Below are 23,760 nucleotides of genomic sequence, written 5' to 3' on the forward strand. Positions count from 1 at the left end.
GCCCCAGGCCCAGCGCGCCCGGTGATTGGCTCGGCTCCACCTCTATAGCAAACCTGGCAGGAGTGATGCAACCGCGGGGGAGGTTTCCCCAGCTCCGGCATGCAGCAAGGGCACCTCGGATTGCGTCAGGCCGCGGGCAGTGGACAGTAGGCACGGACGCAGGCACTGATCGTCCCTCTGGCAGCCCCTCCACGGCCTACGCCCTTGAGGAACCACGATTGGCGTGTCCCGGGCGGGTATCTCCCCACCAGCCCTGTCGGTGCACCTGGTCCGCTCACTGCCACCCCAGACAGCACGGACTCATTAACAGGCCCAGTGAAGGGCATGTCCCGAAGGACCTCTCTGGGTGGCGTCAGTGCCCGTTTCTGGGGCTCTGCCTGGGAGCACATATTCTAGGGAAGCCGTCGGAGGCACCCTCTGCATTCCGCACAGGTGACTCAAGCTGTTGGCCCGCGTGAGCAAATGGAGAAACTGAGTCACGGGGCTGGCTAAGGTTTCTGCAGAAGCTGCGAGGATGAGTCAGGCCGGGCGCCGGGAGCTTGCGGGCCTCACGTGAGGGCTACTCCCAGGGCCAGGTGTGGAACCCCTGAGCCCGGGTAGGCTTGGGGTGGAGCCTTTCAGCACACTTGCATCCACTGCTGTCACTTTGGCAGTGGTGACCAAAACTGGAGAGAGAACCTGTAAAGTCGGGCCACTTCTCCCCTGAGGCGATGGGTTTAGTTCATAGTTTGGACCTGAAACTTCTCCAACAATGGTTGTGTTCATCCTTAGGCACAGAAATTCGGAAGTTTCTGGGAGCGGCAGTCAAGGCAGCCAAATTAAGGCTCGCAGACAGCTGCGAGCTACCGGGCTTCTCTTTTGGCTACTGGCCTCCTGACCCATGGAAGGTCTGCTGGCCATCTGGGGTTAAGCCCCTAAGCAGAGGCAAAGGGCTGCCCCCTAGGCATGTCTCTGGCTGGAAATGGGGAACAGAGGCAGGAGAAGACCTGTCTCTGGAACTGCAGAACTAGCTGGGGGAAACAGCTAATGAGGTCCAGGGTGAGCCCTCTGGCAGCTGAAAAGGGCAAGATTGCTTCTCACTAGATTCTAAGTAGATTTTTTTTTTTTTTTAAGATTTTATTTACTGGGCGCCTGGGTGGCTCAGTGGGTTAAGCCTCTGCCTTCGGCTCAGGTCATGATCTCAGAGTCCTGGGATCGAGCCCCACATCGGGCTCTCTGCTCAGCAGGGAGCCTGCTTCCTCCTCTCTCTCTGCCTGCCTCTCTGCCTGCTTGTGATCTCTCTCTGTCAAATAAATAAATAAAATCTTAAAAAAAAAAAAAAAAAAACAGAAAAAAAAAAGATTTTATTTACTTATTTGACAGAGACAGACACAGGGAGATAGGGAATACAAGCAGGCGGGGTGGGAGAGGGAGAAGCAGGCTTCCCACCGAGCAGAGAGCCTGAGGTGGAGTTCAATCCCAGGACTCTGGGATCATGACCTGAGGGGAAGGCAGACACCTAACGACTGAGCCACCCAGGTGCTCCTTAAGTAGATATTTAAACTAAAAATTATAGGCATACTTAAAGTAGTCATTCCAAAAGTGTGTAAGATATATTCTCCAGTAGGAATGTTGTACTACAGTGTGTATAGCATGAAGCTAGTTATTTTAAAACAAAGTAAGTTAGGGGCGCCTGGGTATCTCTGTAGGGTGAGCCAGGTCATGATCTCAGGGTTGTGAGATCTAGCCCAGGCCCAGGCTCTGTGCTCAGCGGGAAGTTGGCTTGAGATTCTTTCCCTCTCTCCCTCCCCTTGCACTTGCTCTAAAATAAATAATTTTTCTTAAGATTTCATTTATTTGAGAGAAAGACAGAGACCATGAGCAGGGGAAGGGGGACAGGGAGAGGGAGAAGTAGACTCCCCACAGGGAGCCTGACACAAGGCTCCATCCCAGGACCCTGAGATCATGACCTGAGGCTAAGGCAGAGGCTTAACTGAGCCACTCAGGCATCCCCAGAGAACTTTCAATATTAAATGTAAACATTTTTGGAAAAGTTTGTTGTTGCTGTTCACAAGGAGCATGAATTACTTTTCTAATAGGAAAAAAATACAGGCAAATGGTTGTTTCTGGTCATTTCTTTCTCTTTCCCTCCATTCTCCATGTTCACACTCCTCTCTACTCTGTATCCTGTCCCCTTTCATCCATATGAGCATCTCCTGTGCTACTTGCTTTTTTTTTCTTTTTTTTAGATTTTTATTTATTTATTTGACAGAGATCACAAGTAGGCAGAGAAGCAGGCAGAGAAAGAGAGAGGGGGAAGCAGGCTCCCTGCTGAGCAGAAAGCCTGATGTGGGTCTTGATCCCAGGATCCTGGGATCATGATGCAAGTTGAAAGCAGAGGCTTTAACCCACTGAGCCACACAGGCACCCCTGCTACTTGCTTCTTAAGAAGGACGCTCCCCCCCCCTCCCATGAACCACCTTTGGGTAGCAGGGTAGGAGGCCAGAGACTGATACCAACACATTCCTGGAAGCATCTGAATTGACACAAACAATGCTTTGAAAAAGCAGTTTAGGGATATAAATCAGAAGTCACAAGATATCCCTGGCCTTTGACCCAATATTTCCACTCCAGGAAATTATTCAAAATATGGGAAAAGTCATATGCCTAAAGATTTTTCAATGCATTGTTATTTATAATAGCCAAACAAAAGAAGAAAAAAACATTTAAATATCCAAAAATAGTTCAGTGTGTAAGTAAATTATGCAATCAATCCCCATGGCAGAGAAATACACACAAAGAGAATAACTTAAATATGCAGCAATAGATCAAGTTTTATAAATTTTATATGAATATAAAATTAAAGCTGTGGAGTCATTAGAAACAATTATGTATGCTTATATTTGCTGACACAGAAACCTATCTGATGCAGAATTCTGTGAAAAAAGCAAGTTATAAAATAACCTAATATAACTATTTTAAACTTAAAAAGTCTGTATGTGTTTATTTGCATAGAAAAAAATCCACAGGACCACGTGAAAAAGTTCAGTGCTTACCTCGGAGTAGTAGGACTGTATGAGATTTGCACTTTCCTTTTTTATTTTTTTTAAAGATTTCATTTATTTGTCAGAGAGAGAACACAAGGAGGGGGAGATGCATGCAGAGAGAGAAGCAGGCTCCCTGCTGAGCAAGGAGCCCGACAAGGGACTTGATTCCAGGACCTGAGCATCATGACCTGTGCGTGCCAAAGGCAGACACTCAGCAGACTGAGCCACCCAGGTAGCCCTGCATTTTCTTTTCTTTTCTTTTTTTTTTAAGATTTTATTTATTTATTTGATAGAGATCACAAGTAGGCAGAGAGGAAGGGAAGCAGGCTCCCTGCTGAGCAGAGAGTCTAATGCGGACTCAATCCCAGGACCCTGGGATCATGACCTGAGCTGAAGGCAGAGGCTTTAACCCACTGAGCCACCCAGGCACCCTTGCACTTTCTTTTTTTATGCCAATTCAGATTGTCTAGGATTTTTTAAGAGAACATAAACTACTTCCATCTAGAAAAGAAAAAGTCACAATAAAAATCCACTACGAAAACAACATAGTAAAAATGCCCAGGGCTGCAGAGTCAGGCAAAAATGCAAACTATGAACCATCACATGCACTATGATTAAAACTATTAAAACAATGATAACAAGATACATGAGGAAATAGATGGGGGGAAGTGGCATAGACCAATGATGGATGTGTTGAGGTATTACATTACAGGTGACTCCTTTTCTCTTTAAGGCTTATGAGATATAATTTTTAATAATAAAAGTTGCTCTTAAAGAGCAGTTCATGGTTTTCTGGTGGCTGAGGGGCAGAAAGTATCTCAGAATTACCTAGGGCAGGGGGCACCTGGGTGGCTCAGTGGGTTAAGCCTCTGCCTTCAGCTCAGGTCATGATCTCAGGGTCCTGGGATTAAGCCCCACATCGGGCTCTCTGCTCAGCAGGGAGCCTGCTTCTCCCTCTCTCTCTGCCTGCCTCTCTGTCTACTTGTGATCTCTGTCAAATAAATAAATAAAATATTTTTAAAAAATTACCTAGGGCATATTTTCAAGATGCCCATTGGCTAACTTCCTCACACCAGAACAATGCCCCATTGGTGAGGACCTCAGTAACTCCAGGTAAGTTAGGCTCTTCCTCCTCTGCTCCCACAGCCCTTTACCCCACTTCTGTTTATGTGTCCCCTCCACCTCATGCTTCCCACAGAAACAATCATTTGTTGAGTGCTTACCATGAGCTAGGCAGTTGTCTAAATGCTTTATATCATTCTGGTTACAAACTCCTCCCTTACTTTGTAAGGTAAATGTCATTTCACAGATGAACAAATGGGGAGAAAGGTAGAGGGAAAGTGTGTGAGTGGTGGGGGGTAAGGCAGAGAGAGGGAGACAGGCAAGAGAGGGGTGCCTGGCAAGCCACAGAGCTTAAGTCTAAAGGCAGGCAGGGGGGTGCCTGGGTGCCTGGGTGGCTCAGTGGGTTAAAGCCTCTGCTTTCAGCTCAGGTCATGATCCCAGGGTCCTGGGATCGAGCCCCGCATCAGGCTCTCTGCTCAGCAGGAAGCCTGCTTCCTCCTCTCTCTGCCTGCCTCTCTGCCTACTTGTGATCTCTGTCTGTCAAATAAATTTTAAAAAATAAAAATAAAGGCAGGTAGAGCAAACCTGGATCCCCCTTGCTGGTAAGCTCTTGATATCCTGCTTCCTGAGAGCTCCCTGAGAGCAGACTCCATCTTTGAGGTCCTCTGTGGGGACCCACTCAGTGCTGGCTCATGGAAGGTTCTCCACAAAAGTAGGTAGAAGAAGTGGAGCTTTAACTTTGAAAAGTCCAGGGCACCCTGAGGTTCAGAGGAGAAGGAATCCTGAAAGACACAGGTTCAACCCTGACCCTCTCAAAACAAGAATCCCTACAAAAGTTGGCCCAGGGGTCTTGGCCACCTTCCTGGGGATATATCTTGCCTGTTCCTATTCCTCGTTTATCCCTGCCAACAACATCTGTCCCCTTCCCTTCCAGTAGGACACTCCCACTCAGTGGATTCCTCTCTGACTTTTGTAGCAGCCATCCTGTCTTTCCTCTGAAAATCCCCTTAGGAAGGGGCTTCAGATGTCATCCCCACAGAAGTACCCCTCATGAGAGAGGATTACCTCCACCTTGAAGAGTGGCACATGACTTACAGGTGAGACACACATGATGGCTTCCTTTTCTAGACCTTTCTCAAATGAACCTTTCCTTATTATTCCCCTTCGGGCGATCACTTCTCATTTCCTTGTGATCTGTTCCTTCCCACTTCTCATTCCAGTCACTGCAAACAATGTCTGGTGTTAGTGGGCACAATTATCTGAACTGGGGGAAGGTGTGTTTTAGGAGCTCCGGGACTCTGCTAAGGTATTATGCTAAGCGCTGAGGTTACTTTATAAAGCTGCTGATTCCCAAGAGATGAAAAAAACCTCCCCAGACGTGGGCTCTTGAGCCCAGTTTGCCCAGATTTGAGCCCATCTCCACCATTTGCCATCAAGTGCACTGTCTCTGGTTCTCAGTTTTCTCAACTGTGAAATGGGGATTAATAGTATGCACCTGTGGGTTCTGATGAGGCCTGAAAGAAATAATACCTTAGCCAGCACCTGGCATGTGGGAGCTTAATATATAGTTGGCTCACGGTTTTTACTATAGACTTTTTCCCTTTCCATTTTATCCAAGATAGAGCCATAGCCTATGATTTATTTTTATTTACTTTTTAATTTCTTTCCTTTTAGAGAGAGAGCAGGGGAGAGATGCAGAGAGAAAATCAGCCCCCCCCCCCAGCCATGAGCAAAGAGCCCAGTGGGGAACTGGATCCTGTACCCTGGGGTCATGACCTGAGCCAAAGGCAGACACTTAATGACTGAACCACCCCCCGCCCCGCCAGCCTATAAGAAATATATAGCCACTGGGGGTGGCTCTGTCCTTTGGGGGTCCAACTCTTGGTTTCAGCTCAGATCACTGGTGGGGATCCTGGGTTAGAGCCCTGAGTTGGGCTCTCCACTCAGTGGGAGTCTGCCTGTCTCCCTCTCTCTGCCTTACCCCCCACCACTCACACACTTTCCCTCTACCTTTCTCTAAAATAAATGGATAATTTTTTTTTTTTAAGATTTTAAAAATTTATTTATGACAGAGAGAGACAGCGAGAGAGGGAACACAAGCAGGGAAAGCGGGAGAGGGAGAAGCAGGTTCCCGCTGAGCAGGGAGCCCAATACAGGGCTTGATCCCAGGACTCTGGGATCACGACCTGAGCCAAAGGTAGATGCGTAAGGACTGAGTCACCAAGGTGCCCCATCAATGGGTAAATCTTTTTTTTTTTTAAGATTTTATTTATTTATTGGGACGCCTGGGTGGCTCAGTTGGTTAAGCAGCTGCCTTCGGCTCAGGTCATGATCCCAGGGTCCTGGGATCGAGTCCCACATCGGGCTCCTTGCTCGGCAGGGAGCCTGCTTCTCCCTCTGCCTCTGCCTGCCTCTTTGTCTGCCTGTGCTCGCTCTCTCTCCCTCTGTCTCTGGCAAATAAATAAATAAATAAATAATCTTTAAAAAAAAAAAAAAAAAAGATTTATTTTAAAGATTTATTTATTTATTTATTTATTTGATAGACCGAGAGAGATCACGAGTAGGCAGAGGCAGGCAGAGAGAGGGGGAAGCAGGCTCCCCGCTGAGCAGAGAGCCCGATGTGGGGCTCGATCCCAGGACCCTGGGATCATGACCTGAGCTGAAGGCAGAGGCTTAAACCACTGAGCCACCCAGGAGCCCCCATAAATAGATAAATCTTTTTTTTTTTAAGATTTTATTTATTTGACAGAGATCACAAGTAGGCAGAGAGGCAGGCGGAGAGAGAGGGGAAGCAGGCTCCCTGCTGAGCAGATAGCAGATGCGGGGCTCGATCCCATGACCCTGGGATCATGACCTGAGCTGAAGGCAGAGGCTTTAACCCACTGAGCCACCCGGGCGCCCCAGCAAATAAATAATAAAATTAAGTAAAAAAGCTAACATTTAGAATTTAAAAAGCTGAAAAATACCTCAAAAATTATAAAAAAACATTATTTTAAATTATTAACAGCTTGAAACATGAAACTGCCATATTTATAGGTATGGATACATCTTAATAAAAAAAGAAGTATACATTTGGTTTTGATCCTGTTCCTGGCACCGAGCTCTTAAAACCCTTGGAATTTCCTAAATGATAAGAGTGATAAAGGTGGCTTTTGTTATTCATAACAAGCCCACATCAGCCACACCTGAATTTAGTTATGTGAAGGCTATTTGGACTCTCTAAAGATGGGGGAGGGGGAGTGGCTGGTTGCCAGGGAAACCAACCAGGTGATTGAAATTGAGAACGGGAACCCTCAGCCCCAACTTCCAGTTTCTGGGTAGGGGAGAACGGCTGGAGATTGAGTCAATCACCAGTTGCTAATGATTTAATCGATCACACCTGTGTAATGAAACCTCTGTAAAAACTCAAAAGGACAGGGGGTTGGGAAGCTTCTGGGTTGTTAAATACAGGGAGGTGCTAGGAGGGCGGCATACCCAAAGAGGACAGGGAAGCTCCAGGTCCCTTCCCACATACCTTGCCCCACACACCTCTTCCATCTGCCTGTTCCTGAGTGGGTTGTGGGAACCTCTGCTCTGCAGCGGCTTAGAAGCACAAGTAACCTAGACTGGTGATTTGCTTCTGAGGTGGGAGGCAGTCTCATGGCACTGAGCCCCAGAGTTTGTGGGATCTGATGCTGTTTCCAGGCTGATAGTGTTCTCGCTGAGTTACGCACACCCAGGTGGTGAGGCACAATTGCTGGATACGTGGAAAAACCCACAAGTCTCAAGTCAGAAGTGAAGTAGTGGGGGCCCTTGGGCGGCTCAGCCACTGAAACGTCCGCCTTTGGGTTGGGCTCTCTGCTCAAGAGAGGATCTCAGGGTGCTGGGATGCAGCAGCGTTGATCTCCCTGCTCAGTGGGGAGCCTGCTTCACCCTCTGCCCCTCCCCTCATTCATTCTCTCTCTCTCTCTTTGATAAATCTTAAAAAGTGAGCGGGGTGCCTGGGTGGCTTATGTCGTGATCCCAGAATGAGCCCCGCATTGGGCTCCTTGCTCAGCGGGGAGCTGGCTTCTCCCTCTCCCTCTGCCTGCTGCTCCCTCAGCTTGTGCTCTCTCTCTCTCTCTGACAAATAAATACAATCTTAAGAACAAAACAAAACAGGGGATGCCTGGATAGCTCAGTCATTAAGTGTCTGCCTTTGGCTCAGATCCTCTGGATCCTGGGATTGAGCCCCACAACGGGCCCCTTGCTCAGCGGGAAGCCGGCTTCACCCTCTCCCACTCCTCTTGCTTGTGTTCCCTCTCTCATCATCTCTCTGTGTCAAATAAATAAATAAATAAAATCTTAAAAAAAAAAAACCTAAAAATAAAAACCCAGAAAGGCAGGTAAGTGATAGTCTGCCCAAAGCCCACTATTAATAGTTGCTTGAACAAAGAGAGAGATTTTCTGTGTATGCTTGGAGGGGAGAGATGCTAAACTAAATAAATGAATAAAATAATCCACAGTCTAGGAGTGGCTATACCTCCCACATACTTCTGAAAGATAAGTGTACCATGTGCAAGGACAGAGGTCCTGTCAATACTGGCAGAAGGATGGGTAGAAGGAGTAGCTGAACCTCTCAGGACAGTCTGCCTCAGATGGGGGAGAGAAGACCATACTCTGCTGGTTATGTCAGCTAGACCCTGGGCCAAGGGTGGAAGGCTACGTGGTACCCTGTCTACAAAAGCATGGACTATAAGAATTCCCCCATGTCCTGACAGAAGGGTGCATGGGATGGTGAGAAAACTTGGCTACATTTCTCAGCTTCTAATGAGGGAGGAAGACCCAACTGACAGAGTATCCCGGGGGGCGGGGCAGGGCAGTATTCTAGTTACTCAGACCCTGGGCCTAGTTACTCAGACCCTGGGCCTCGTCCTCCTGGCAGGGGAGGGGCAGGGCTCCAACAGAGGGCTGGGAGGGTGGGGCCTCTTTCCCAGTTCCAAGGAGGGAAGGAAGGTATCCTTCATGGTGGCAGCCAGTGGCTGGATGCAGGGTTGAGAACTGCAATGAGGAGCATTTCAGTGTAGTGGCAGGGATGCTGAGGGGAGGCCCGTGGGTCAGAGTCAAATGTCAGACCCCACAGAAATGTGGCAGTGTGGTAGGACCTGACTTAAGAGAACTCGAGAAAAACAGCCCATGTGGAGAAGTATGATTCAGGCCCCGAGAGAGCCAAGGAAGTAAAGCCTCTTAAATGAGAGCAGCTAGAATACCATCCCCTATGAACCTACTGCAAATGGGAAGGGGATTCTAGAATCTTCCAGAGCTCTTTTACCAGAGAGAGAGAAGAGGAAGCAACTGAGTGAAGGGAGCCACAAGCGGAGGTGATAGCAGACCTGGTCTAGAAGGATGGGCCTGGCCTGATGGCTGCCAGTGTGGGAAAAGGACAGCAATTTTTAACCCACTGAGCCACCCAGGCACCCCAAAGGACAGCAATTTTTAGACAAGCCGAGTGGCACACACCTGTCTGCTCATTCCCCGGGTTTGCTTTGCCTCCAAACTCAGCCAAGAAGCAGGAGGACTGGAGACAGCCAGGCTGGCTGTGCCTGGCAGGGCTTTGGCTTGGCTCTGCCCTGTAGGGGTGCCATGACTCAGGGCAGGCTGCTGCCCAGAGATGAATCCAGCCGCTGGAGATGCTAGTCACTTTGTGTCTGCCGTAGCTTTAGCTGGCTTTCTGGACCCTGCGTTGTAGACTCGGAGGGTCTTTGGGCATGAAGGGAACAGGCTGAGTCCATTCGGCCAGAGTGTGAGTAGGGTGCAGGGCCCCAGAGGCCAGGGGAAAATAGGGCAAAAGCCACTTGTGACAGATCTCCAAGGGGAAAGGGACTCTTGAGGACTTGGGGTTCTGCCATCTCTTCCCAGCACCAGAGTCCCCCTTCCACTACTTCCCACATCAGAAGTTGACCTAAGCTAGTGGTGTTCCTTAAAGACAAGGGGTACTGAGCAGGGGAGGGGCAGGGCTCCAACAGAGGCCTGGGAAGTGGCACCTCTTTCCCAATCCCAAGGGGAATGACGCCTGGGTGGCTCAGTCGGTTAGGTGTCTGCCTTCCGATAGGGTCGTGATCCCAGGGTACTGGGATGGAATCCCCATATCCAGCTCCTTGCTCAGTGGGAAGTCTGTTTCTCTTTCTCTCCCTGTCATTCCCCCTGCTTGTGCGCGCACGCTCTCTCTCTCTCTGACAAATAAATAAATAAAATATTAAAGAAAAAACGGGCACAACAGGAAGCAATGGTGGAGACAACCTGGGATCTCAGCTGCCCCTTTGGTCCTTAGGGCTACTGCTGGGACTACCTAGCCAGCCCCATTCCTATCCTGTGGGCTAGGAGAGGGGAAGCAGCAGAAAGTGGTTTGTTGGCATAAGCTTGGGAAGGATTAACCAATCAGTGGGGGAACCCGTTGCTCATAAATATTTTCATTCACCAACTCCTTTCAACCTCCTAGTAATAGGCAAGAGTATGGACATCATCTGAAAGGCTAAAGGACGGTTAGCCTCCTTGGGCAGAGACCATGCTTTATGGCCAAAGCCTGCTATATGAAAGGTGCTCCATCAGTGTGTAAGCAATAAGAATTGGATGGACTTGTCCCAGGTCACCTGGCAATGAGACCTACTGGGGCAAAGGAGCTTCAACCTCCGGGCTCAGACCCGGGGCTCTTTGCAGCCCGCCCCCACTCGTTTGCATTCAGGCTACTTCCGGGGCGGGGGTAGCTGGAAGCCTGAGGGCCGCGAGATGGGTAGGAAGCTGGCTGTACGCGAAGCCCCCTACCCCCACCCCCGGCCCAGTGTCTCTGGATACCCTGAGGCGTCTTGAGGGGCCGCGCTGCACTCTGCTGTCCACTTCCTCGGGGTCGGCGCCCGTAGGGAGCTCTGCGCTACGAAGACAACTGAACTCGAGGCCGCCGCCGCCTCCGTGGGCTCGCCCACTCGGGCCCGGGGATGGAGAAGGGCTGAGCCCCCGAGCCCCGGCGAAAGAGGGCAGCCCCCGACCGCGCGCAGCCCCGACGGCTGCACAGCGCCCTCTGGTGCCGGGCAGCGGGGCCCCGGGCGGTTCCGCCTGCCTGCCGGACGGCTTCCCGCGGCCACGGCCCCGACCCCGCGTGGCCTCCCAGGCCCGGGGCGGGCTTCGGGGAGGCGAGGGGCGGAGCCCGGCGGGCGGGGGCGTCTCCGAGAAACTCGCGGCCTTCGGCAGCTTCCCGGCCCGGGAAGTGAGCCGGGGTCGGGAGGCCGCAAACAGGAAGTCGGGCTGTAACAAAGAGCGCAGGGGGGCGGGGGTGCCGTGGGACCTCCGGGGCGCCCGGCGGCGGCGGCGGCGGCAGGTGGAGAGCCGACCGGCCAGCGCGTCGCACCTGCCCTTTCCGCCGCGCCCGGGGCTCGGGGCCCGCGGGGATCCGGCGGGGCCATGGGACCGAGTCGTGCACCCTGGACACGAGGGAGGGCGCGGCCACCCGGGGAAGGTGCATCCTCTCCCCGGGAAGGGACAGTCACAGTTCCCTGAGTGAATCACTTCCATCCCCTTCCCGGAATGCAGCAGGCCACGTGGGACGGAGGGCTGGATTTGCCGATCCTGCCGGGACCCAGGGGGAAGGGCTGGAGAGATGCAGGGAGGGGAGAGCCCTGTGTGTGTGTGTTGGGGCGGGGGTCCCCGTAGGAGTTGGAGCGTCCATCCCGACTGCCTGAGTTTAATGGTCTTATTTAGCCTGAGCCGGGGTACCGGGCGGGAGGGGTGCAGATAGAAGACACTGTCTTTTTGTTTCCTACCCCCTAACCAATCCTGAGTGGCCCTGAGGCTGGAGGGGGGGGCCCTGGTGGAACTAGCAGGATAAAGGCATTCCTTCCTTCACTGCATCTTCCTGACTCACCTCCCCACCCCGCAGAGATCCCCAGGTGGTTAGCAGCCCGTGGGTCCTGGAAAAGCAGCTGTCCCCAGAGCTAGAGTTCACAGAGGGGTCAGATGAGCCTTTAGGCTGGGCACTGCCTCCAGGCTATTAAGGAGCCACTGAACTCTGAATTCTCTTATGAAATACTCTAACAAATTCAGGAGGCATTTGCTAAACCGTGGAGAGCACTTCCCAGGGCTTTGTTTGACCTTGTTTCTGCCAAGCCAGGGACCTCTCCTGTATACCTGGACACTCTAAGGAAAGTCTTAAGAAAGTCTTGGGTACCTTACCCATGAGAAGCAGCTGCACCCTCAGGAAGTGACCTCCAGGCTAAGTATAGAAAGGCTTTTGCTGTGGCCTGTCCATACACCAGCTGCTTGGTCTAGCTTCTGCAGGGTCACTGGAGGTAGAACCACAGGTTAGAGTGCCTAACCCAGATCTGTGCTTAGATCCCCGCTTTCCCGGGGAAAGCCTGTGTGGTGGACTCTCTCAGCTCCCTGTCTAGGGCATCAGAGCCTGTGAGTGGTTTTAGCCAGCTCCCCTCCAAGGCTCTTCTCTAGGCGCTGGTGGCCCGTGAAGCCCAGCACAGCCTGGCTGTGTGGACGTGCAGGCTCGCGGGTGTCCTACCTGTCCCCCACATGGGAGCCTCGTCATCTGCCTTGTGTCCCGGCCCAGTTTTCCCAGCCCCCAGGGCCCGGGAGCCGCTTTCCTGTTTCATTTTGGGCAGGAAGAGTGAGGTCGTGTTGTTCTTCCCCCTGCTGCCGGCTCAGGCTGTGGGAACGGTTCCCTGAATATTTTCCTGTTTGATACCCTGTGTGCAGTGAGGGGAGCAAGAGCAAGGCGTGGAGCATGTGCCTGCAGGCGAGTGTGGACGAGCCTAGGTCTCTAGCTCCCACATCTCAGCATAAGCCCCCAGGTCAAGGGTGAGCATGCTGTGCGTTTAAGGGAGAAAGGAAAAGGGAGGGCAAGGAGCATGCATGTACTTGGACTCCATGGGGAGCATCTGGTGGGCCTATTTCGCGTTACTGCAGACAGGCTGGGAGCATGTGCTTAGCCTTTGTCAGTGACTCAATTTTTTTCATCATTTGCTCTCCATGGGATATATCTGGCTATAGAGAGAGGACTGTGGCCCCCTAGGGACCATGTCGTACCTTACAGGAAGGTAGACACGAAGTCAAGACTGAAACTCTCTCATTAGTGTCTCAGCCCAAGAAACCTGGACTCAGGGAAGGCCACCTCCCCTTCCTTCTCCTCTCCCTGCGGTCTTCAATAAACTCCTGCAGCTCTGGGTAGACCAGGTGCCTGGACTCAGTTCTCCTGGCTGGCTGCAAGGACAGACCTAAGGCAAGTCCCCCATGCTGCATACCCCCAAGACCAGTGCCATGCCGGGACTGAGAAAAGAGTAGGTAGGTGCCAGTCTATCTAAAACCCTTCAGTGGCAGGAGGAAAGACCCAGATGTTATTCTGGTTCAGAGACCCCATTCTCCAATAAGTGAATCTACTTGAGAAGAGCAACACCAGGAGAATCATCCCTTCCCCCAAATTCCTGTATCCCCCAGGCTGACTAGGGAGCCCCAAATTTTTTTCAGGCTTGAGGAGAGAAAGGGGGATAGATTCAGGTCAGGGGTCATATCCCCCAAGTGATGGTGGAAACATAGGGGGAAACAGGGGGCCACAGCAGCCTCAAGCCAGCAGGTAGGGAAGGCTGGTCTAGGCCTGGGAGTAGATGCGCCAGTTGGGGCCCTGTAAGGACTGGAAGGGGACAAGCATCCGGAGCCCAGCAGGCGAAGCCCAAGTGCGTGCCCACGGTCCCGGCGGTTCTGGCAGAGCAGCGGGCACCACTAGGAGACAGGGAGTCAGAGAGGCTGGAGAGAGCATTCATTCCCCTTCTGCCATCACAAACACAGGACCCAAGAAGTAATAAACTCCTGTACACATCTGTTCCATATTATAAATACACATTATATACAAAATAATGTTATAAAATGTAGAAAGGTCAGTGCTTCTGATTCTTAAATTACTTGAAATACTAGACTCCAAAATAAACTACAAAAAAAAAAAAAAACAAAATAAAAACTCATATTATTGATTTCTGAAGATCGGCTTCAAGGGTGGTCGGGGGGCAGTAGTGGGTGTGGGCAAAGCCCAGGCTCGAGGCTGTAGGAATGGTTCAAGGGAGGCAAGGGCCTGGGTGGCAACGGCACCTCCTTTTTTCCTCACTGGAATTTCCAGCATCACTGCCCTGAGCTTCCCAGTTAGGCCTGGCTCCCCTGGCAGGCCCTTCCTCTGTGTGCTCATGGGAACGCAGAGGCACCCCAGGCAGGAGGCTGGGGAGCCAGGTAAGGCTTACCAACAGCCTTGCCCAGAGGGCCAAGGCCAGGGAGAAGCTGGAGGGGTGTTATGAGCAAGGCCCTCGTGTAGTAGTTGAAGGCACCAGGCGGAAAGGTCTTCCGCTTCGGGCGCTCACCTCACCTGCAGGGCAGCTCCTGCCAAGGGCTGCACCCGATGGTATCCGGGCCTGCAGATGGCCCCGCTCATACTGGCCTCCTCTCTGATTTGGACCCAGCTGTTGCAGTGGGGCCTGGGCCAAAGGCACTTTTGGAAACACAGATGCCAGTGGAGGCCACACCAGCTCCAGGCCCCATAAGGCCAATGCCGCTCCCTCTGGAAAACAGGCCAGATCCCCAGAGGGGCCCTCTGAAGGTCCCGGCTGGGTTCCAGTGGCACCTCTCCTCTGTTCCCTGGGCCAGCACGGCCACCAGTCTGATGCCAGACAGACACCCAGAGGCATGGAAGGGTACTGCATCTCTTGGCAAGTTCACAGTCTGTCCAGGTCATGCCATTCCCTCTTCCTCCTGAGAGCAGCACGTTGCATATTAAAAATGTCCCATCCAGGATGCAATGTAAACAATGCAGAAGGAAGATCCAGCTGCTGGGGCCGAGCTGGGATGTCCTGGGAAGGCTCCTGCCTTATACCTGGAGAGAACGTGGAAAACAAGGAAGTCGGTTATCCTGGAGGACAAGAACTCCCTCCTCCATGGTGGCCCCGGGACCTCCCTGGAGAAACAGGTGGGGCAAAGGGAGGGTGGGGCAGCCCTCCCCAGACTTAGGCCCTGATACATGCACAAGCCTGGGAGCCTGTGTTCGTGCGGCTGGCCAATGGAGGAAGCAGCGGGAAGGGGCAACAGGGACACAAGGCAACCACTATTGCCCCCTACCCCAGCAGCTGGGAAGCAGTGCCAGGGAGCTGGCCAGATGCCACGGCCACCCAGCCCAGCGGTAACACAACGGGGAGGGCTAAGCCCAGCTCACCCCCCCATGGCTCCTGTTTCACATCCTCTGCAGCAACAGGGGCAGCAGGGACCCAAGAGCCCCTGAACCTGGCCTGCCAAGGAGGGGTTCTGACCCACCCTTCAGAAGCGGGCCCCTGGGCTTGAGAGTCACCAGGCTACTTTCCCATTCCTGGATGGCGGAAGGAGGCATGCTAGAAGGGAAGGTGAGCCCAGCACTCACCTCCGTGGCAATGACACATTCATTCCTCTCTTCTGATATCAAACACACAGACTGGTACATGGAATCCCTGGGGGAGCATATCGCTGATATCCGACACTCTGGCTTTTCACTGTGGGAACACAAGACAGGCCGGTGAGGGAGGGGCGGGGGTAGAGGCTGGGTGGGGGACAGGTGGGCACCTGTCTCTGACCCTGGAGAGCCAAAGGGCATGGGCTCTGAGAGAAGACACAGGGACTGGGAATGCCCAAGGCTAGCCTGGGGGACAGTGAAGAATAGGCCCCCAAGAGAGCCACAGGACCTCCAACCTTACCAGGGTCTCAGGCCTGGAAAAAACCAGCATTGCTCTTCCAGGCAAGCCATCCCATGGAAAGACAGAGTCAGAAGAGACACCCCCCCACACCGTCCCATGTGGTCCCTTGACATTTGTGAATGAATGAAAGAATGAATGAGAAGAAGGGAAGAAGGATCCCTGGCCGAAGAAATCTTGTCTTGTCGCAAGGGACTCCTGTCAGCATTGAGAAACTAGTCAAGGGCCTGGTGCCAGCCTTCCACCTGTCCTGGGGGAGCCTAGGGAGTACCGTGCAGGGCCCTGTGGCCAGGCCTGGAGCATCCCAGTGCTGCTCACCTGTGTAACCGCAGTGGCGCCTTCTCCCCTAAGCTCTTCTCACTGTGGGGGTACTTTCCCAGCATGGTCCCTCGCCCCAGAGCCCCTGGGGCTAGATTATAGTCCAGCGTGTGGTTCTGCTGTTTGCCACAGTTGGACTTGTCCAGGCCACAGTCCACTTCCAGCTCCTTCTTCTGGTTTGTATTCTTGAGCTGGGCAGCAGGGATCAGGTTGTCCTTCTGGAAGTCCGACAAGTTGTTCATGGCCTCCCTGCTGCCGTCGTCAGGTCGCCGGAGCCGCAGCTGCCGCACAGCCACCGCCACCATGCCCAGCAACACCAGCACCACCACCAGGCCCACACCCAGAGAGACAGCCACCCAGGGGAAGCTGGGCGGCATGCTCATAGGGAACTCGCAGCGGCTGCCCACAAAGCCATAGGGACAGTTGCAGACAAAGCTGTCCTCGGAGAGGCCAGGGTAGCAGGTGGCCCCATTGAAGCAGGGTCCTGAGGTACAGGCGTCGACATGTATCCGCACCTCGCAGCGCCGGCCAGAGAAGCCAGCAGCACAGGTGCACACAAGCCCATTCTCCATCTCGTGGCAGGTGCCGCCATGGGCACAAGGGTTGCGGGCACAGTCACTGAGGTGGAGTTCACAGTAGGGGCCTGTGAACCCAGGACGGCAACGGCACACGCGGTTAGGACCACGGTTCAGGCACTGGCCCCCTGTGGGTACACATGGGTCCTGAGTGAGCAATCGCCTGGGAGTCCCCCCAGGGGGAGCGCCCCAGCCCAGATCCCACCACGAAAAGTGCTGTACCAGGAATCGGGAGATCTGGGCCCCGAATTCTTCAGTGAACTTACATATAAAAACCACTAGCATCTTGCAGAGCTGGAATCGGACAGCTCTGTTTGGGTTCTCTCTCTAGCTGAAGGTGACCTGGCACCTGTTGCTGTGCCTTATTTGAAGCCTCAGTTTCCTCCCTTGTTAAATTAGAGTATAACTCTCTCCCCTCCACAGGAGATCTCCGAGGGTTAGGTTGGATGATGCAGGAAGGCAGGAGCCCCTGCCTGGTATATAGTAGATGCTCAAATAAATGTAATTATCGGTTAACAAAGTTAACAGAGTGATTATCTGGAGAACAGGCTCCATCTCTGCCCTTCCCACCCCTCTCCAGCTCCTGAGGCTTCTCTCCTGCACAGTGCTGCCTGGCTCACAGAGGGTCATCAGGAGACCAAGGAGACAAAGATAACCAGTGTGCTCTGTGCCCCCCAAAATGCGGAACATTCTAGATGCCTTGTTCCATGCCAGGCTCCACATGGCCAGGAGGTAAGGTGAGGCCTTTCAAAGTCGGGCCTTGACTGTGCCAGCCTCTCACTAGGAGGGGCCCAAGGCTTCATAGGTCCCTCTCCCTAGACCAGGACTTCCTGGGGATGGTCAGAGGCCACCCCCGCCAGGAGGGGGCTCTGATGTCAGACTAAGACGTGAAGCTGGGTATGTGCCTCTCCTCCCCTTAAGGCCTGCACCCACTGCCAACCTGCTCTTCTTCCAAAACCACCAGCTGATGATGCCAGCCCCTCACCACCCAGAGCGGGTTGGGACCATCTCAGCCTGCCCAGAGGGACAGACCTGGCCTCTCTCTGCTCCTGACTCTCCCTCCCCAGAAGGCTCTCTGAGTCCTAAGCCCGCTCCCAACCCCGGGTTAACAAGGCCACGAGACTCACCATTGGCACACGGGTTGCTGGCACACCTGTCCACTTTTTTCTCACAGTTGGAGCCCATGAAGTTAGGGGGGCACTCACAGGCATAGCTGGCTCCCTGGCTGCGCTCCCGGCAGGAACCCCCATTGAAGCAGGGGGAGTCGGCACAGCTCAATGTACTGTGCTCACAGTGCAGGCCATAGTAGCCCGGGGCACACAGGCAACGGTAACCATCCTCCTGGTCCTGGAGAGAGACCAGAAAGAGGCGTGAGTCAGACCCAGGGGGGCAACAATGCATGGCTTGGGACCAGACCCCCCCACCCCACCCATAATGCCATGGCTGCACCTCCACTGGCCCCCCTGGCTCTACCTGGCCAGACCTCTATGGGCCCGAGTCTCACCTTACAGCTGCCCCCGTTGCGACAGGGGTTGCTGTCACACTCGCTGAGCTCCAGCTCGCAGTCCACGCCAGTGTAGCCTGGGCGGCAGGTGCAGGTGTAGCTCCGCTGTCCGCTGTTGGAGCACGTCGCCCCATTCTTGCAGGGGGAGTGGTGGGTGCAGTAATTGAGATCTGCCAAGACAGGCACCAGACAGCTGAGCAGGGCTGTAGAATGGTCCCCACCTCCAGGCTCCTCATAGTGCAAGTTCACCATCCGTGTGCGCCCCAGAGGCTTCAGCCCAAAGTCGTCCTGGCCCATACCCTTCTTCCTTGACCCACATCTGACCCGAGCAATGCACCCAAGTTTAAAAAAAAAATACAGTTGGACAACTGCCTGCTAGGTAAGCTCCCAGCCACTGGCCACCAGGGTAGAAGGAAGGGAAGGAGGAGGAGTGGATGGCAAGGCCCCATGTGAAGGAGGAAGTCAGAAAAGGCTTCATGGAGGGGGGGCAGCTGAGATAAGCCTAGAAGGAGGGATAAAATGTTAACAGGTGGAAATGATAGGAAGGAGGTAAAAGCCACCTTAAGTAGTGACCAGGCATTTTTTTAAAGGGAAATGCATTGCTATAGTATTTTGAAATATAAGTATTTGTTTTCTCATTTGGAAAGGACAGGGAGGGAGCAAATACAGAAACTGAAGGGCTGTGTTTGCCTCTGATGAGTATATGACTATGTTACCTGGGAGCTAATGTGGGGAGAAGAAAGAGAGTGGGCAGGAAGAGGTGTGTACATGTGTTTGGGGTAGGGTAGAGAAAGCACACACACACACACACACACACACAAACACACAGAATACAGGGGCTGTTGAATTCCAAGCCCCTTGATGCCAGAAAGTCAGGGCCCAGGCAAGTTCTTTCTAGCCTGGCAAGCCCCCTGACCACCCTTCCTTCAGCTTGTGCTGGTGTATCCATGGCAACAGCCACCCTCTTTGACCCTGAAAATGGGAGACACGCTGCAGCTGGCTACAGGATGAGGGAGCAGAGGCTCCTTCCCGCACGGCTGGAGCTGGCCGACCCCCACTGGAGGAGTGACCAGCCTGCCCTCCCAAACCCAGAAAGAGACTGTAGGCTGAGGCAGCTGGCTGGCAAGCGCCACTGGGGAGGAACAAGGGAGGCTGTTTCTGCCCCACACCAAGAAGTCGGTTAGATGCCACTCCGCCCAGGGGCGCAGCTCGCCCACAGTCTCAGGGCAGCTGCTGGGCACACCCCACCAGACAGCTGTGTAGGGAGAGCTGCTCAAACAGCCCAGGCAGGTAAGCAAACACTTAGGGGGTTAATAGGTAACTACAAGGTAGAAGGAGGAACCGAGCCCAGCATCTCTCCTCCTGGGCCTCGCTGGAATTTGAGCACAACCTGCAACTGCTCCTGCTTCCTGGCTTCTCTAGGCACCCTGAGCAAGAAGGACCCACCATCTCACTCTAGACCAATGTAAGGATCCTTAAAAGCCCCAAGGTCTTTGAAGGATTATGAGATAAGCCAACTGGGCAGTCATCCAGTAAGAAGGGCAAGCGCTCAGGTTCCCACCCCTGCCCACCTCTCCCAGCCCCTCTGCGTGCTCTCGCTGCCCTGACTCACCTTGGTCGCAGAAGAGGCCGCCCCAGCCCTCATCGCAGGTGCACTGCCATGGGATGCTGCAGGTGCCATGGCGACAGCCATTGTGGGGAATGCATTCATCGCAGAGGCGGCCCTGCCAGCCTGGGCGGCAGCTGTTGAGCAAAAGGGAGGCTGAGGGTGAGGTGAGGGCTTAGCTGGGGGGCTGGCTCCCTCCTAGCCCACTTCCTGTCCCCTACTCACATGCACTCCGCTGGCTTGCTGCAGTAGCCGTTCTGTTCGTGACAGCCAGAAAGACAGACCGCTGAGGAAAGAAAACAGAACCCAAGTCAGATTGTTAAGGACTCTGCAGCCCCCTCTCCCTCTCCTGGCCCTGGGGGCGCCCCCAGCTCTCCTGGTCTCACTTCCCTCTCCTGGCCTCCCAGAGGGGCCGCAGGTGTTATTAAGGGCAACAGTGGCACAGGGAAGGAGAATCCAGGCTGGATAGAAGGCAATAAGGGGGTCCCTGTGGGCTCTGGCAAGATGGGGAGGAGCACTAAGAAAAGACAGATCAGAGTCCACGCCTATCCTAAGCATCCCCACCTGTTCCTGAGACCCGGCTAGTGGGCAGCCTGGACCTGTTCTGTGAGGGAGGTAGGCTGTGGCCAAAAAGAGGCCACTGTGTTGGCTCCGGGGGACCCGGAGCCAGGGAGGCAGGAGCTTGGCTGCTTACGCTCTTCGCAGTACTCCCCAGTCCAGCCGGGGAGGCAGGACAGGCTGCCATCTGGTTGGCACACGTAGTGGCCGAAGTGGTCATTGCGCTTCTTGCACAGGCGTGAGCAGCTGTCCCCATAGTAGTTGTCACTGCAGATGACCCGGTAAGAGTAGCGCAGCCTCGTTGGGGGGCTGGTCTGCTCATCCAGTAACCAGTTCTTGCCCACAGCTAGGGAGCCCTGGATGGCGATCTTGCTGATGAGCGCGTCGGGTGGCAAGGCCTCTGAAGGGGCAGAGGGCCAGGTCAAGGAAGGGCAGCCAGTCCCGAGAATGCCAGCAACTGCTGGATCAAACCAGCTGTTCAGAAGACCCCCAGCAAGCAAGCACAGGCTAGAGGAACCCAAATGTCCCACTGCTTAGCTGCCACCTGCGAGCGCGTGTGTGCACTAGCTGAAGGCCTGATATCATTCAGAAAGGAGCTAACAGAAGGATGTCAAAATGTTCTCCAGTGTTCTGGAGGCAGATAAACCAGGAAAGAGGAAAAGAGGTCAAAATGGAGAAGAAAAAAAGGGGCAAAGAGAGAGAGAAGGAAGGAGGGAGAGACGGAGGAAGAAAAGAAAAGGAAAGGAAAAAGCCAGGCCGGGGAGGACCCTGGGAGCAAAGGGTCCTCTGGTGCCCATTCACGGGTTCTGCCCTTAGAGATGGGCAATGCTTTTCTTTTTCCTTTTCAAAGTGAGAATTGTTGTGCTGCTGAAATATCCTTTTCCTCTGTGTCAGAACAACATCCCAAAGCCATTATTCCCTTTCCAAAGGAGCGGAATTCGCGAAAGGTGTAAAATACAGGAAGGGGCCCGTCAGCGGTGCTGGCAGCTTCAGCCTTTCTCACCGCCGTGCTCCCCGCGTTCCCACGCCAAAAATAACCCGCAGGAAACGCAATTGTGCTCAGAGTCCAGGCAGCTAGCGGAATCCGAGCGTCCAGCGCGGGGCGCAGCTCCAGGCAGAGCTTAGAGTCCTGCCCCCCTCACCCCCCACCCCGCACTTCCCCCGCCTATCACAGTTTAACTCTTTCGGCGCTGCGCCGTGTCGCCCCCCTGTGGCGGCCGAGCGAGCTACTCACCTGGCCGCAGGTCGTCTCCTGGCGCGTGCCAAGCTTCTATGATGAGTGAGAAGGTACCCTGGAGGCCAAAGGAGGGGGTGGGGGAAGACAGAGAGAGATGAGTAGGGGCGGGGAAGGTGGAGGTGCCTCGCGGCCTCGGGTTTAATTAATCTAATTGCAGGATACAGTTACAACTCCCGGGTCAACATAACGGGTCTGTGCGCAGCATCGCGCGAGCGGGGAAGGTGAGCGGAGAACCCTGAGCAGGAGGGTTGAGAGATGGGGGCATGTTAGCTAGAGTCATTCGAAGGTGGGTGATGCGCTGATGCAGTGGCTCATGAAAATCATATCCCAAGAGTTGGGAGAAGAGAGGGCACAGGACTGGGAAGAGGGAGACCGGTGAGAGCCTTCCTGAGGATGAGGTCTCAGGGGAGAGTCAGAAGAAAGTATCAAAAGAGAGCACCCTTGGTTTGTTTGTTTGTTTGTTTGGTTGGTTGGTTGGTTTAGTTGGAAGCGAGGAAATGGGGGGGGGGGCTTTGGTCCCAGGGAGCCCCCTTCTCGTCTTTCGCGACCCCCCAGTGCACCCGGGCTGTGCTCACCGGCCAGGTGAAATTGAAAGGCAGCTGGAGAGGGTTGCGTCCCCCGCCACTACTATCGTCCCCGACGGCGAAGGAGTTGGTGCCCAACACAGGCGTAGAGACGCTGCCGAAGGTGCAGGGCCCGGGCGACAAGACCGCCTGGAAGTGCTTAAGGCAGACGCGGAAGAACGTCCTGCAGCCGGGTTCGCACGGCCGCCCGCTGGCCAGCACGCCACGCTCGTTGGCAAACTCCTGCAGCTGCAGCTGGAAGACTCCGGAGCAGGCTGCGCGCTATTGCACAGGGACCAAGGGAAGGAAGGAGGGGAGCGGTCAGCTCGGCAGACGCCCGGGGCTCAGGCTCCGGGCGCGGCGGGAAGGGGTGGAGGGGTCGCGGGACGTTACCTGCTGCCAAAGTGCCACCAGCAGCAGTAGCGCCCAGCGAGAAGCGCTACGGGACGCGGCTGCCATCCCCTGGAGCGTCGCTCTCTCCCCGCGCCCGCCCTGTAGCTGGCTTGGTTCGGGACGCCGCTTTCCCGTGCGTCTATCCGCCGGAGGGGTCCCTGAAAAGCCCTTCTGGGGCTTTCCTCTCGCTTCGCCTTCTCGCTAGTTCTGCTCCAGCTGCTGCGGTAGGTAATCCAGGTGAGGATGGCTGGGTGGCGGCTGGGCTGAGGACGTGTCCTCGGGCTGATAGTGGAGCTGCAAGCGGGCTAGTGCTGGGTACACTGCACTGAGGCGGCTGGAGCGGCGGCTCTTGGCCTCGTGTTCCCAGCTCGCGCTCTGCGCCGCTACTGAAACCTGTGCGCTCGGGAGCCTTCCTTATATATATTGGCTCGTCTCTTCGCCGCCTGTCACTCAGAACCCATGGTCACTCTCCCCTCCCCTCCCGGCCTCTAGCGCTCCAGCCCCAGCAGGGCCTGGAGGGGGCCTCCGCCCCCGCCATCCCCCATTCCGGCCAGCCAGTCACGCACAGGTCCCCGCCCCTCCGCGCCGCTCTCAGCCCCTGGGTCCCCTAACTCTGCGCGTGCCAAGGTAACCAGTTCTCCGCGGCGGAGGAGTTAAGGTCCGAGACCCCGCTGTGAGAGGGGGTGGGGGAGGGCCTGGGGGGAATGGGGAGGGAGGTGAGCGAGTGGTTCCCGGATGGTCGTGGAGGCGGAGACACTGGGGAGTCCCCGTGGGCGGTCCGTTCGCAGCCGGAGCTAGTTACCTTCAGCCTTCGAGCAGGTAAAAAGAACTTAAGCTCGGAAAGCGAAAGCAGGGTCGAAGGACTCGGATCGCCTTCTTCCCCGAGCCCTGGAAGCTGTCGCCACCTCAGTCCCCAACCTGTGAGCTCCCATCCACCTCGCGTCCCCCTCACAACAGAGAAGCCAGTGGACGCTTTAACCTCTCTGTGGCCACACCGGGCAAGACGAGGTCCTTGAGTCAAAGACTCTAGGGCTCCCGGGGGCTCCCTCCTCCTGGTGGGCGTCTCCCTCCCTAGTTGCGAGGGGCGTGTCCAACTCGTGCCTCTCCCTTCTGCCCCCCTCCTGGGCTCGACTCGTGCCAGCCCCTAGACGCGTGGTCCCGGAGACTGGGGAAGGGGGCGTGGTCCCCGAGGTAAGGGGAGGGGGGC

At 54.5% G+C, this 23,760-nt stretch overlaps 1 protein-coding gene across 1 annotated transcript; it reads right to left on the reverse strand.

Annotated features, from left to right (window-relative positions):
* Positions 1-13,835: 13,835 nt before the first annotated feature.
* On the reverse strand, positions 13,836-22,939 carry DLL4 (delta like canonical Notch ligand 4). Its single transcript, XM_082735563.1, has 11 exons — positions 22,554-22,939; positions 22,173-22,442; positions 21,595-21,652; positions 20,497-20,760; positions 20,028-20,088; positions 19,809-19,939; positions 18,197-18,366; positions 17,820-18,039; positions 16,118-16,820; positions 15,493-15,601; positions 13,836-14,955 (listed from the first exon to the last, which is right to left on the reverse strand). The coding sequence occupies exons 1-11, from the start codon at positions 22,617-22,619 to the stop codon at positions 14,950-14,952; spliced, it is 2,058 nt and encodes a 685-aa protein (XP_082591689.1). The 5' UTR covers positions 22,620-22,939; the 3' UTR covers positions 13,836-14,949.
* Between the last annotated feature and the right edge of the window lie 821 nt (positions 22,940-23,760).

Source organism: Mustela nivalis, assembly GCF_964662115.1.
Source record: "Mustela nivalis genome assembly, chromosome: 6".
Lineage (NCBI taxonomy): Eukaryota > Metazoa > Chordata > Mammalia > Carnivora > Mustelidae > Mustela > Mustela nivalis.